The 14,374-nt window shown below is 40.9% G+C and overlaps 2 protein-coding genes across 4 annotated transcripts; both read left to right on the forward strand.

The window, feature by feature from the left end:
- Positions 1-57: 57 nt before the first annotated feature.
- LOC143516975 (elongation factor 1-alpha-like) lies at positions 58-4,022 on the forward strand. The gene is made up of 8 exons (XM_077008993.1): positions 58-211; positions 692-847; positions 1,429-1,608; positions 1,730-2,026; positions 2,401-2,551; positions 2,838-3,094; positions 3,243-3,477; positions 3,592-4,022. Exons 2-8 carry the CDS (start codon positions 704-706, stop codon positions 3,714-3,716), a joined length of 1,389 nt encoding a protein of 462 aa, XP_076865108.1. The 5' UTR covers positions 58-211; positions 692-703; the 3' UTR covers positions 3,717-4,022.
- Positions 4,023-4,376: 354 nt separating this feature from the next.
- On the forward strand, positions 4,377-10,480 carry LOC143516976 (cyclic GMP-AMP synthase). 3 transcript variants are annotated; one of them, XM_077008994.1, is made up of 7 exons: positions 4,377-4,661; positions 4,769-4,917; positions 7,327-7,565; positions 8,001-8,226; positions 9,103-9,393; positions 9,499-9,598; positions 9,675-10,480. In XM_077008994.1, the coding sequence occupies exons 2-7, from the start codon at positions 4,788-4,790 to the stop codon at positions 10,180-10,182; spliced, it is 1,494 nt and encodes a 497-aa protein (XP_076865109.1). In that variant the 5' UTR covers positions 4,377-4,661; positions 4,769-4,787; the 3' UTR covers positions 10,183-10,480. The 3 variants fall into 3 exon arrangements, with proteins under 3 accessions (XP_076865109.1, XP_076865111.1, XP_076865110.1); XM_077008996.1 differs by lacking the exon at positions 4,377-4,661 and having other exon boundaries at positions 4,779-4,917; positions 7,331-7,565; XM_077008995.1 differs by lacking the exon at positions 4,377-4,661 and having other exon boundaries at positions 4,789-4,917; positions 7,311-7,565.
- Positions 10,481-14,374: the final 3,894 nt, after the last annotated feature.

Below are 14,374 nucleotides of genomic sequence, written 5' to 3' on the forward strand. Positions count from 1 at the left end.
TCACGGGTGATTGTGGCGGTTTCGATGTCCAATCCCGAAGCTGAGTTCACAACGCTACCAATGGTTACCCCGTTTTCCTCGGTATCACGGTCGCTCTGTCTAGGCTCTCCCGCCCTCAACCGAGCCGGTATAAATATGGACGGGTGGTATGACTCGGTCCTTTTTTTCTCCATCTAGCCTAGGGGACTTCGAGTGGTGCTTGTAAGCGCTGGTAAGTTGTAAAGGCCTATAGTGAATATTGTATAACAACCTTATCTGTTGTGAAATACAGTTAAACGTGGAAATGATTCTTTTTGGTTGTAATGCGGTTTAACTGGGCAGGGAACTGTTAAACGGGTTTGGGGGAGTGGGGCTATTCTCCGGACTAACGCCATATCCTCCACGACCTGATTTTATTTTAGCTGAAGCGATGCCGCCCACTTGTCGCTGGGCCTACGTAACGAGCTGAAGTTACTTGTAATGCTGAAACAACATGGCCGGTATAGCGTCAGTGTCTTAACATGGAGGATATGAAGTAAAAACGATAAGGGAGGGGGGGACTACTGGCCCGCACTTAAACGCGCACTTGTGCGAAGGCGTGTTAACGCAACTCTAGTCAGATCGGTCCCGTCACAAACTAGTCTGATGTTTTAGTTTCAATCAGCGTTATTTCATCGGTTAATTAAGCATCAATGTTCATGTTTCTTCACAGTAAACCACAACTATGGGTAAGGAAAAAATACACATCAACATAGTGGTTATTGGTCATGTCGATTCCGGCAAATCCACGACCACAGGGCATCTAATCTACAAATGTGGGGGCATCGACAAGAGAACCATTGAGAAATTTGAGAAAGAGGCTGCAGAGGTATGGTTGCGTGCACAGAATCCGTGTCTTGCTATAAATAAACCGTGAATCTATGGGAAAAGCATGCCACTTGTCCTTCTTGGGGGATGCATTATGTGGTAATGCACGTGGTGTCAGCGACACCTACTGTTCAGTTGTACTTACTGAGTTCTGAAACGTCCATATTTCATGTTAAAACACTCCACGTATATACAAGTTAAACAGCTCTGTTTTTCCCCTTCATTTTGTACGAAATCTAACGATCTAAAGTATGCATTTTATATATATATATATATATATATATATATATATATATATATATATATATATATATATATTAGTGCCGTCAATTCCAGGTGCCGCGATTAAAAGTCCTCACCAGGATTTTGCTCAGGCTTCCTGGATTGTGTTGATTCCACTAATTTTACCTGGATTGCTAATTAGAAAATCTAGCAAGCTTGAGCAAAATCCTGATGAGGACTTTTAATCGTGGCACCTGGAATTGACAGCACTAATATATAGTCTTTAAACACGTGAATATAGTAACACTAACAGGGATTATTCATTGCTACATATGTGTTGCCTGACTCTGTCTAAAAAAGATGGGCAAAGGTTCCTTCAAGTATGCCTGGGTGCTGGACAAACTGAAGGCTGAGCGTGAGCGTGGTATCACCATTGACATCTCTCTCTGGAAATTTGAGACCAGCAAATACTACATCACCATCATTGATGCTCCTGGGCACAGAGACTTCATCAAGAACATGATCACTGGTACTTCCCAGGTACATGTCAACTCATGCTTTACAACTTAATTTTTGACACTTCCTACACATTCTTTTATACCGTTTCTTGATGGCAGGTAAACTTGTATATTTAATTTCACCATATTTCTTTTTTTAATAGGCTGACTGTGCTGTCCTGATTGTTGCTGCTGGTGTGGGTGAGTTTGAGGCCGGTATTTCCAAGAACGGACAGACCCGTGAGCACGCCCTACTGGCTTTCACCCTGGGAGTGAAGCAGCTTATTGTTGGAGTCAACAAGATGGACTCCACTGAGCCCCCTTACAGCCAGGCTCGCTTTGAGGAGATCACCAAGGAAGTCAGTGCTTACATCAAGAAGATCGGCTACAACCCTGCCGCTGTCGTTTTTGTCCCAATTTCTGGATGGCATGGAGACAACATGTTGGAGCCAAGCTCAAACGTAAGGACTGAACTGTATGCTAGATTTACTGGGGACATAATTTTAAGGCCACATCAGTTTTTCAAAGTTAAATTATGTCGTCGTTGGTCACATATAATTCCTCACTTTATAACACTGCAATAAAATTGACATAATATGAAAATTAAATTAATCTCAAAGATGGTAAAGAAATCTTTTCTGAGTTAGCAAGTCATGATTTTTTTGTGACTAATCATACCAGAATGATATTTTAAACAGGAAAACGGCCTGCCTAATCTAACTTCAGTATCATTCTTCTCAACTTCAATCTAACTTTCCAATCGTCCTGTTCAGAGAATGGACAGATATAAAACCATTGCCTGTTTAGGGTAGGTTCACTCTCTTGCCCCCTGTAGATGACCTGGTTCAAAGGGTGGAAGATTGAACGCAAAGAAGGAGCTGCCAGTGGCACCACTCTCTTGGAGGCCCTCGACTCTATCCTGCCCCCCAGCCGGCCCACCGACAGGCCACTCCGCCTGCCCCTGCAGGATGTCTACAAGATTGGAGGTGAAATATGAATGAATGTTCAATTTATATAGTGCCTTTCAAGATACCCAAGGTCGCTTTACAATTTGAACACAGGTACAAGTCTTACACGACCAATCACGAGAAGCGGCAGCCAATTGCGTACAGCGTACTCTCTACCGGAAGCCACAGCCTCCTGGGGGACTGAATATATCCCTTTGTTGTCTGTTGCTTTCTTTCCATAGTTCAGGTGTTACTTCAAGACTCTGTACTGCTCAAGTCAAGCAGTGGGTAAAACAAAGGGATGTGTTTCTTTTTTGTGTCTTAGGTATTGGAACCGTACCCGTGGGTCGAGTGGAGACTGGTGTCCTCAAGCCTGGCATGGTTGTGACCTTTGCTCCTGTCAATGTGACCACTGAGGTTAAATCTGTTGAGATGCACCATGAGTCTCTTGCTGAGGCTGTGCCTGGTGACAATGTTGGTTTCAATATTAAGAACGTGTCCGTTAAGGAAATCCGCCGTGGCAATGTGGCTGGAGACAGTAAAAATGATCCTCCCCAGCAGGCCGACAACTTCACAGCTCAGGTTAGATACAGTCGTGTACAGCCTTTTACATATACATATTTAGCCAATGTTATGGTATATGTTCATGTAAACTGACACTACTCTAAGAATCCACAGAGTGCACCAGAGAGTCTGTTGCATATTTTGTTAAATCTTTGCCATCTTCCAGGTCATCATCCTGAACCACCCCGGTCAGATCTCTCAGGGCTACGCTCCTGTGCTGGACTGCCACACTGCTCATATTGCATGCAAGTTTTCTGAGCTCAAGGAGAAGATTGACCGTCGTTCTGGCAAGAAACTTGAGGAAAACCCCAAAAACCTCAAGTCTGGAGATGCTGCCATCATCCTCATGGTTCCTGGGAAGCCCATGTGTGTGGAGACGTTCTCACAGTACCCACCACTGGGTAAGCATACTAATTTGTATTGATGCCACTGTTCTTCAGTGTTTTAGAACTGAACATGCCATAATTTATTCTGATTTTAAATCCTCTAACTGCCACTTTGCCTGTTTGATTCAGGTCGTTTTGCTGTGCGTGACATGAGGCAGACGGTAGCTGTTGGCGTCATTAAGGCTGTTGACAAGAAAACTTCCTCTGGTGGCAAAGTGACCAAGTCTGCTCAGAAGGCTGCCAAAACCAAATGAAGCCCCCTATTACAAACACTGCAAGACATACTCACTGCAACCCATCCTGCCTTGGCCCTAACCCTGAACTCACTCCTGAAGGACTGGTTAATGCTTATAAAAACCCATCGTAAGAGCTTCCGCAGGAAAGGAGGAAAATATATATTTTTTAAAGCATCTTAGGGGGAAATGATTGAAGAAAAAAAATAATAAAACATGATAATTAATTACAAATGCTGCCCTTAGTGTTTCTTTTCATGTTAAAGAACTCTGATTATGTCTGGCCTTTTACAGAATGCTCATTAAATGTAGTTTAATTGAAGTAAACACGTTTAAGCCTGAGTTTTTAAGAATTGATCTGGAGTATTATAAATAAGCATCTATGCAATTGTGGCTCTTCTAATGTAAACAAAAATGCCACTACATCCTGCACAATAATACTCTGAATTATTAACCTAAATATGTTACATTTAGATTTAGTTAATAAAGTGTCTGTAATTTGAATGTAATTTTCTGCAGGGCTCTTGATTTTTTTTAATTGAAGGCAATAACGGAGAAAGAAAGTTGTCAAACAATTTAGGAAACGAAATATACTTAAAAGTGAATAAAAGCAAATGGAAGGACAGCGACGTATAAGACTATATCACTACTGCTAAACATAAGACGTTTGACGTCCAAACATGGACGTTGTAACCCAACTTGTGTAACACAGCTGACCAAGGAGACACTGTAACCGAAGCTGCTGCGAATTTAACTACAATTGCAGTCAAACCATTCACACCTGAAGGAAAATATATAGTTTTCTTCCTTTTCCGGGTCCTTGTAATCCATGAAGAACAGGTACAGGGACTACCTGGCCGTCGATTTCATTTTCAGTGTAATGAAAGTAAACTTCCGTAGCAGTTAGTAATTGCACAACTAAACTGAAGAGACCGACGAGAGACATTCTTCAGACCTGCAGCCCAAGTAATTCTGTAATCACATATGATTTCTGCCATTTTCAACTGAAGATGGCAACATTTTATAGGCTAACCTTTGGCTTCCTTACCTAATACACATAAATACTTTCATAGCTTTAAGTGTCGGTTTGAGATGGCAAAAACTACGCCTCTGAAGAAAATACGCGCTGACAGCGAAGAAGCACCAGACGCTTCCCCTCACGAAGGCGACGGCATGAATCCTCTGTCGGACACTAAACTGAGGAAGCGACAAATATGTAAAGGTGAGGTGATTACGTTCTGAGTTTATCTGAGGTTTAAACAATACGTTATGTGATGACATTTGAATTGAAGCCAATTTTTGTATTCTTACACACGGACTGTATGACCCACAATACAAATCTCCTAAACTGAAATGGCTTTGAAGATTAAAAGCCCTGAAGCCATTCCCGCCACCTAAAAAAAATAAATAATAACCTAATCCAGCACGTAGCCTATTTTTTCTCATTAGGCTACGTAAATTGCTGTTTCATTATTTCGAGATATTAAGTAAAAATTTCGAGATACCTAGTCATTATTTTGAGATAGTATCTACTAGTGATGGGAATTTCGGCTCTTTTTAGGGAGCCGGATCTTTTGGCTCAGCTCTTCATAAAGAGTCGACTCTTTCGGCTCCCAAATGGCTCTTTGTTTTGCCACTTATTACCAGTAGTAAAGAACAATGTTACCTACATTTTACATGACTATATGCACAAAAGAGTGCAAAAAAGCTCAAAAATAGTGTTGCTGTGGCCAATTGTTTTCATGCTTGCCTTGTAATAACTCACTGATTGCACTCACACATTCAATTGTATCAATAAATTATTTTTTATTTAAACACTTTATTAAAGCATCATTTGTGAACTCTGAAAAAGGTAGGTGTTACAAAATAACTTACTATATTAAATCATCCATTTCTGGGTAATAAATAAATACTCTGGAAAGTGCAAAACAGCAGCATTCAACAGTATAATAGCCACAATTTGCAATATGTAACCTTTTCAACTGTTTTTGGAAGGCAGATTGGCGTTTAGGAAGACCAAGTGCCTCAACTTGGAGGGGTTGATCCGGTTTCTTCTCTCTGTTATTATCTGCCCTGTTTTGGAAAAGATACTTCAGAGGGTACTGATGTCGCCCTGCCATCACCTTGACCATGTGCTAGCACTGTGCACACCCCATCCACCCCTTCCCTCCTTGCTTGGTGGTATAACCCTTTCGATGATTGGTTCCTCTGCTTGTTGTTGTTCTCTGATTTGTTGAATGACAAGCCTTAGAAAAAAATGGCTCGGTCTTAGAGGGGAACCAGCTCTCGTCGTTCACTTAAAAGAGCCGGCTCTTTGAACCAGTTTGTTCGTGACCGACATATCACTTCATTATTAGGCCTAACAAGTCGATATTTTGAGTTACCAACAAGTGACATCTGAATCCACTGAATCCAATCCGTGTCATGTGATATTTGCGTTTCCGTTTTTTCTATGCATAAATATGGGTTAATCTTCAACTATCCATCACAGCAAACAGCCAGAGGTGTCAAGTAACGAAGTACAAATACTTTGTTACCTTACTTAAAATTTTGGTTATTTATACTTTACTGGAGTAATTATTTTTCAGCTGACTTTTTACTTCTACTCCTTACATTTTTACACCATTATCTGTACTTTCTACTCCTTACATTTTAAAAATAGCCTCATTACTGCTAGTTCATTTCAACTTGTTTTCATTCCGGCATGTCATCGTTTATAAAAAAACCCTATCCTGACTAATCACACCATCCGGATAGCGTGAATTTGATTGTGGTTGTGAGAAGTATAAACATATAATATTCTGACACCCTATTGGTTTTGTACGTGATCCATCGCACCTGCACACGTCACGTCACACTCGAGTGAGGACGTAGCAGATGTATGTAGCTTAGTATAAAGATGTCCGTGGCAGAGATTCAAGAGAATTCGAGCGAAGTGTCCCAGCTAAGCACCAGCGAGGAGGTCGGTAGCCAGGAAAACCAACCAACCCTTGTACTAAAGTACATTCCTTTTCAATTGGCATATGTGCCCATTTTTCAACATTAACATTTTAATATAACTTAGTCATGGCTTTTAGAAGAATGGGGTTTTTGGGGAGGTGGGCTAGTGCACTATAGACCCCTGTGGTGTGACCCAAGCATTTGTCCTTAATGGCTTTTTCCCCCCTTACATTACTTTTACTTTTATATATTAGTAGTTTTGAAAGCAGTACTTTTACACTTGAGTAAACAACTTGAGTTGATACTTCAACTTCTACAGAAGTATTTTTAAACCCTAGTATCTATACTTGTACCTGAGTAATGAATGTGTAATAAAATGTTTTTAATAAATTGCAATGTACCAAAGATTTGGTTGTTATGACACAAATTTGAGCCAAAATTATTTGGAACTGTAATAATAACGACTTAGTACAGTATCTCAAAATAATGATTTAGTATCTTACAATATTGACTTAGTATCTCAAAATAATGACGTAGTATCTCAAAAAGAATGAGAACAATTTATGTAATGATGAGGATTTGTGCTGAATTCCTTTTTTATTTTAGGTGGTGGGATGGGCTTCCATTAAAAAAGCAATGATGTTGTTGATTAAAAAGAATTTTACTACTGGTCAGTGGTCTTGTTTTCAAGGCAGCCCTGGAGCACAGCAGAAGGCAGGGGATGCGCTGCCCATCTCCACCATGCTTGACCGCCTAATCAGGCAACGAAGCCGAGATTTGCGCCTGCGTAACATTGCGCGCCAGTCTGCCGTGTCGTTGGTCAACAGTCTCATCGAGGATTTAGTAAAGTTCCTGAAGGCCAATGAGGAGCACCCCTTCTTTAGAGATATCTCTGTTCTCAATAGTGGAAGTTATTATGAACGTGTTAAGGTAAGCAAAAAGAACAAAAAGAAACAATAGTTTAACATGAAATGTTTTAGACACCAAGGAAGTGGAGACCAGTGGTGACTTTCACACAGTTAAGGCTTAGTCCTTGCTACCTGTCTGATTTTAAATAATCTGAGATCCATGATAAGCAATTAAATTTAATGTGTATTACACTACAGAATTACATGATGCATACTTTGGGACTTAAAGCACTACAGTGCAATGCAATGCTGTATGGTTCATTGATTTTTTTTTGCTTTTGTGTTGTTGATTTTTGTGTGTTTGCACGTGTGTCTCTGTGTGTTTGTGTGATTAAATAATTCTCAGCTATACATAATTATCTTAATATCAGTTTTGGGGTAAAGTCACAAATACAATGTACATTCACTGTAAAAAGCTTTTTCCATGCAAATGTCTGTGTTTTTTTTTCCCCACCAGATCCATAAACCCAATGAGTTTGACATAATTTTGAAAATTAAAACCCCGCAACTTACATGGACAGAGCTGGAGGACTATAAGGGTCTTTTCTATAGAGTTTCCCTCTGTCGACCCACTCGTGCAGAAATACGGTATTTTCTCCTTGAAGATGAACGCACAATCTCATCCACCAAAGTAATGAAGGACATCCACCGCTTGGTGCACAAGTTCATAAGCACTTATGAAGGTTCGGCACACCTACAAAGCACAATCCTACAAAGCACAAACTGCTTTTAACTTTCAGCATTCTGGGTTGTATTTCCAAGAAGTATGCAAGTATCATAAAAGATAACTGTAATGGTTCTTGCAAAGAATGCAATGATCGATGATCTTTACATCATGACTGAACAGCACTGTTCTCATTTTTAAATCATTGACACTGTTATTTCAGTCTACAATCTCTGATTCTAGAACATGGTATCTTTTAGATGCTTAAACCACTTTTGTAGTTTTAGTAGCGTTTTGTAACATTTCATTACATCAGTCACAACATTATAACTTTATAAGCAGTATAGCTTTATAAAATTATCAGTCACAACAGCACAGATTTTGCAAGAACCACACCATGGCTGTGGTTAGTCAACTATATTTGAAGTGTGTCTCTGAAAATGTAGAATAGCTGAGGAATTCAGCAACTCGCCTGAGTTCCTGCTTTCTGCTACATTCCATGCTAAAGATTCAGGAGTGGAGTGTCTGACAGAGAACATAAAGCTGGGTAGGAGTTTGTCAATTGCTGAGAATGAAAGGTTGATCTATTGCAGAAGTTACAATACATAATTTACACAATTTACATAACATAATTTTGACACAGTTACAGCAATATGAATAAATAGCTTAGACATTTAAAGTGTTATTCCTTATGTGGTTTAGTTCTTCCATACAGAGTTCAAATTCAGTGCCATTCATATCAATCTGCCACTAACAGATTTCTTAAGTGTCTTGCAGATGTGCTTTATGGAAATTTCTGGTTGAGGTGTTAATTCATTTGTTCATTCAGTCATTCATTCATTCACATCACAAGAAATGTAACCTTGCACACCCATGTTTGCGTTTTGTCATTTAGTGCCAGCTGGTGCTGGACAGTGGGTAATTTGTAGGAAACGAATTAATTCACCAGCTGTGACCCTGGCATTCAAGAAACACAAGAATAAAGACATAGAAGAAGAAGAAGAAGAACTGTCCGTAGACATTGTCCCTGCTTTAGAGGTGTCACAAGGCTGGCCAGCAGCTGCACGAACTGGCCCAGACGTCGATAAGTGGCTTGGCAAGAAAGCTCGGCAGAAATTTGTTAGCCGACCCATCTATTTCGTCCCTAAGAGACCAAAATGCCGAAACCTCAGTGATACTGAAAAAGGTTTGTTTGGTCAAGCTGTCCAGTCTATTTCAGAAAATGCATTTGTAGGGGTATCTGCATGACAGCTGGTGTGTGTGTGTGTGTGTGTGTGTGTGTTCATTGTAGAGAGCTGGAGAATATCATTCTCTCATATAGAAAAAGAAATGATTACGTTCCATGGCAACAAGAAGACATGCTGTGAGGGTAAAAAAAATCAATGTTGCCGGTAAGAATGAATAGGCCTTCTTGATTTTTATCTCTCAACTGTAGTGATGTTCTGAATGGTCTGTGTATTCTCTTAGAAAACTGTGTTTGCGGCTTCTCAAGTGCCTGTCTGAGGGATTGAAGAATACCTATCCCAAAGAACTTGAGCCTCTGTGTTCCTACCATGTGAAAACTGTCTTCTTCCATAACCTGTCGCAAAGATTTGAAGACTCCCTGTGGACTCCTGGCCAGATCTCTCACTGCTTTATGAGGCTCCTGGCGGACTTTGAGCAGGCAGCACAAACTGGCTCTCTTCCCCACTTCTTCGTACCCCAGTGCAATTTCTTCTCTCCTGCCACCTTTCCCAAGCGGTCTCTCCTGTTCTTGACCAACTCTCTGAAGGAGCAGAGGGAATTGGGGCTTCCTCTTTTGCGAGCCCCAAGTCCCGCCCCTGCCCTTTGCTTGGCTCCTCCCCTTCAGCTCCAGCCTGTGGAAACGCAGTCCCCACAGCCAGTAACCCTGAGAAAGTTTGACACTAAAGCTATGATTTATGTTATGATATTCATGTCTTGCATTGCCTTTTTGATTGTATATATGCTGATGTAAAGTTCATGCATAAATGTAGCATATTTGCACAAGCTGGCATCCTAAGGCTATATTTTTACATATAAAAAATAATACGTATATTATTTAAAAAATGCGTATATTAATCATTAAATTAAATCATTAAATTAAAAATTAATCATTAAATGTTTTATAACCCATTAGCACTCTGATTTAGGAGGACAAAGTTGTACAAAATTGTAATGTTTGTTGATCTCAGATGTTAATTCATCTATTTTAATAAATTCTGCAAAAGTGTTTAATATTTGTAACAAAACATTACAATTGTTACATTCACTGACTTGAGGCTTTACAGTTTTTCTTAATTGCCAAGACACATTTCTTGAAAACACCCATCCATTTCTCTAACCTATAAACACAAAACACAATTTTCAAACTACATTCACAAAACCTCTGACTCTTCCTTCTTCTTCTTCTTCTTCTTCTTCTTTCGGCCATTCCTGTTTAGGGGTCGCCACAGCGTATCAAACTCCTCCATCTGGCCCTGTCCTCAGTGTCCTCCACTGACACACCAGCCACTCTCATATCCTCTACCACTGCATCCATAAACCTCCTCTTAGGTCTACCTCTCCTCCTCTTGCCTGGAAGTTCCATCCTCAAGACCCTCCTACCAATATACCTCTCCTCCCTCCTCTGTACATGTCCAAACCATCTCAATCTCGCTTCTCTAACTTTATCTCCAAAACATGCTACATGTCCTGATCCTCTAATAAACTCATTTCTGATCCTTTCCTTCCTTGTCACACCAAATGAGAATCTCAACATCTTCATCTCAGACACCTCCATCTCCCTCACCTGTCTCTTTGTCAGTGCCACTGTCACCAGTCCATACAACATAGCAGGTCTCACTACTGTCCTATAGATCTTTCCTTTCATTCTAGCCAACATCCTTCTATCACAGATCACCCCAGACACTTTATGCCATCCAAACCACCCTGCCTGCACTCTCTTCTTGACCTCTCTTTCACTTCCTCCATTATTCTGTACCCTCGACCCTAAGTAGGTAAACTCGAAAAACTTCACCAAATCAACTCCTTGTAACTGGACCTGACCACCGTCTGCCCTCTCATTCACACACATGTACTCTGTTTTACTCCTGCTCACTTTCATTCCCCTGCTCTCCAAACCATATCTCCATCTTTCCAAGCTCACCTCCACCTGCTCCCTACTCTCACTACAGATCACAATGTCATCAGCAAACATCATAGTCCAAGGGGACTCCTGCGTAACCCCATCCGTCAGTCTGTCCATGACAATTGCAAACAGGAAGGGACTCGGGGCTGATCCCTGATGTAGTCCTACCCCCACTTTAAACCCGTCTGTCATTCCTACCGCACATCTCACTGCTGTCACGCTGTTCTCATACATATCCTGCACCACCCTCACATACTTTTCTGCTATTCCTGACTTCCTCATACAATACCACAGCTCCTGTCTCGGTACTCTATCATAAGTTTTCTCTAAGTCAACAAACACACAATGTAACTCCTTCTGTCCTTCCCTATACTTCTCCATTAACACTCTCAAAGCAAACATCGCATCTGTAGTGCACTTAGCTTGCATGAAACCATACTGCTGCTCACAGATCTCTACCTCTCCTCCAAGCCTAGCTTCCACTATTCTGTCCCAGATTTTCAGGCTGTGACTGATCAACTTTATTCCCCTGTAATTACTACAGCTCTGAACTTCGCCCTTATTCTTGAAAATCGGCACCATTATGCTTCGTCTCCACTCCTCAGGCATCTTCTGCCCTTCCAAGATTCTGTTAAATATAACCTAGTCAAAACCGCCACTGCTGTCTCATGCTGATGTTCATGCCTCCACTGGAATATCATCAGGTCCAACTGCCTTACCACACTTCATTCTCCGAATTGCAGTCCTTACTTCCTCCTTGCTCACCTGGGGCACTTCCTGATTCACAACCTCTCCCTCATCTAACCTTCTTTCCCTTTCATTCTCTTGATTCATCAGTTCCTCAAAATACTCCTTCCACCTTCCCAAGACACTCTCATCACCAGACAACACATTTCCATCTTTATCCTTTATCATCCTAACCTGCTGCACATCCTGCCCATCACGGTTTCTCTGTCTGGCCAATCTGTACAGATCCTTTTTCCCTTCCTTAGTGTCCAACTTCTCATACAGCTTACTATATGCCTTCTCTTTAGCTTCCGCCACTGCTCTCTTTGCCTTACAACACATCTCCTTGTACCTCTGTCTACTTTCTTCATCTCGCTGAAAATCCCAATTCTTTTTAGCCAACCGCTTTCCTCTCAAACTTTCCTGAACTTCCTCATTCCACCACCAACTACTCCTTGTCTATCTTCCTCTGACCTCACACCAAGTACCTTCCTAGCCACATCCCTCGCTACATTTGATGTCTCATCCCAGGTATCCAGAACTCCACCACCATTACCCAGTACCTGCCTCACCTCAGCCCTGAATTTTACACCACATTTACTCCTCATTCTTTAACTTCCATCACCTGATCTTAGATTCCGCTCTCACTCTCTTCCTCTTCTTCACTTCCAAAACCATCCTACATATCACCATCCTATGCTGTTTAGCTACACTCTCCCCTGGTAACCCCTTGCAATCACTAACTTCTTTCAGGTTTCGTCTCCTACAGGGGATATAGTCGACCTGTGTGCATCTTCCCCCACTCATAAATGTTACCCTGTGCTCTTCCTTTTTCTTAAAGTAAGTGTTAACTACAGCCATCTTTATCCTTCTACCACCATTTGTCCTTCCGTATTCCTTTCTTTAACACCATATCTACCCAACACCTCCTCATCACCACTGTTCCCTCCATCAACATGTCCATTTAAATCTACTCCAATAACTACTCTCTCTTCTTTAGGAACCTGCAAAACAACTTCATCCAACTCTCTCCAGAATTCTTCTTTGTCCTCCACTTCACAACCTACCTGAGGAGCATAAGCACTGATGACATTCATCATCACCCATCAATCTCTAACTTTACACAGATCACCCTGTCACTTACTCTCTTTACCTCCACTACACTCTTACTAAACTCATCCTTCAGGATTACCCCTACTCAATTTCTCTTCCTATCTACACCATGATAGAAGAGTTTGAAGCCTCCACCAATGCTCCTGGCCTTGCTCCCCTTCCACTTGGTCTCCTGTACACACAGTATATCTATCTTGCTCCTCTCCATCACATCAGCTAGCTCTCTCCCTTTACCTGTCTATAGAGCCCACATTCAACGTACCAACTCTAATCTCCACCCTCCTGCTCTGCCTCCTCTCCTTCAGCTTCAGAACCCTCTTCCCCCCTCTCCTCCTCCTCCTTGTCCCAACAGTAGTCCAATTTTCGCTAATGCCCTGTTGGACAACAGCACCAGTGGCGGTCGTTGTTAACCCGGGCCTCGACCGATCCGGTATGGAATTTCTATTTTTGATCTGCATCATTTGATTTGGTGCATTTTTTACACCGGATGCCCTTCCTGATGCAACCCTCCCTATTTATCCGGGCTTGGGACCGGCACTAAAATACACTGGTGTGCGCACCCTAAAACCTCTGACTCTTCCTGCAAAACCAACAGTTCAAACAGTGCTCAAAACCAGTGTTGTCAGATCAGGCAACAAGACAATCAAAATGAAAAACACCACAGAACAGTCAATACACACAACATTGAAAAAACAAAAGTACAATGATCGGATCATAAAGGTTTAGAAATAAACTTTATTGTCCACAAAGGAAAATGCATTTTCAAATCAAAATTCCTGAAAAATAAATAAATAAATAAATAAATAAATAAATAAATAAATATATATATATATATATATATATATATATATATATATATATATATATATATATATATATATATATATATATATATATATATATATATATATGACAACAACAAAAGCACATACAGCATCATGTCAACATACTGCTGGGATGGGATGTGGGATTTCATCTACATCACAGATCAGATCACATTCTCCCTGACAGGCAATGTGGGTAAAAAAACTCCTGGTATTCCAGACCTACACTTGAGTCATACTGTAAACATGCACATAATGAAAAAAGCAATTATCAGTTCTCCTCTCTGAATGTCTGGACTATGTTTTACACAGTCAATCTACTTAGGTTGGCCTGAAATCGAAGTCCTGCGTCCCTTGTTGTCCCTCAAATCGTGGAC

This window comes from Brachyhypopomus gauderio, chromosome 6 (assembly GCF_052324685.1).
Source record: "Brachyhypopomus gauderio isolate BG-103 chromosome 6, BGAUD_0.2, whole genome shotgun sequence".
NCBI lineage: Eukaryota > Metazoa > Chordata > Actinopteri > Gymnotiformes > Hypopomidae > Brachyhypopomus > Brachyhypopomus gauderio.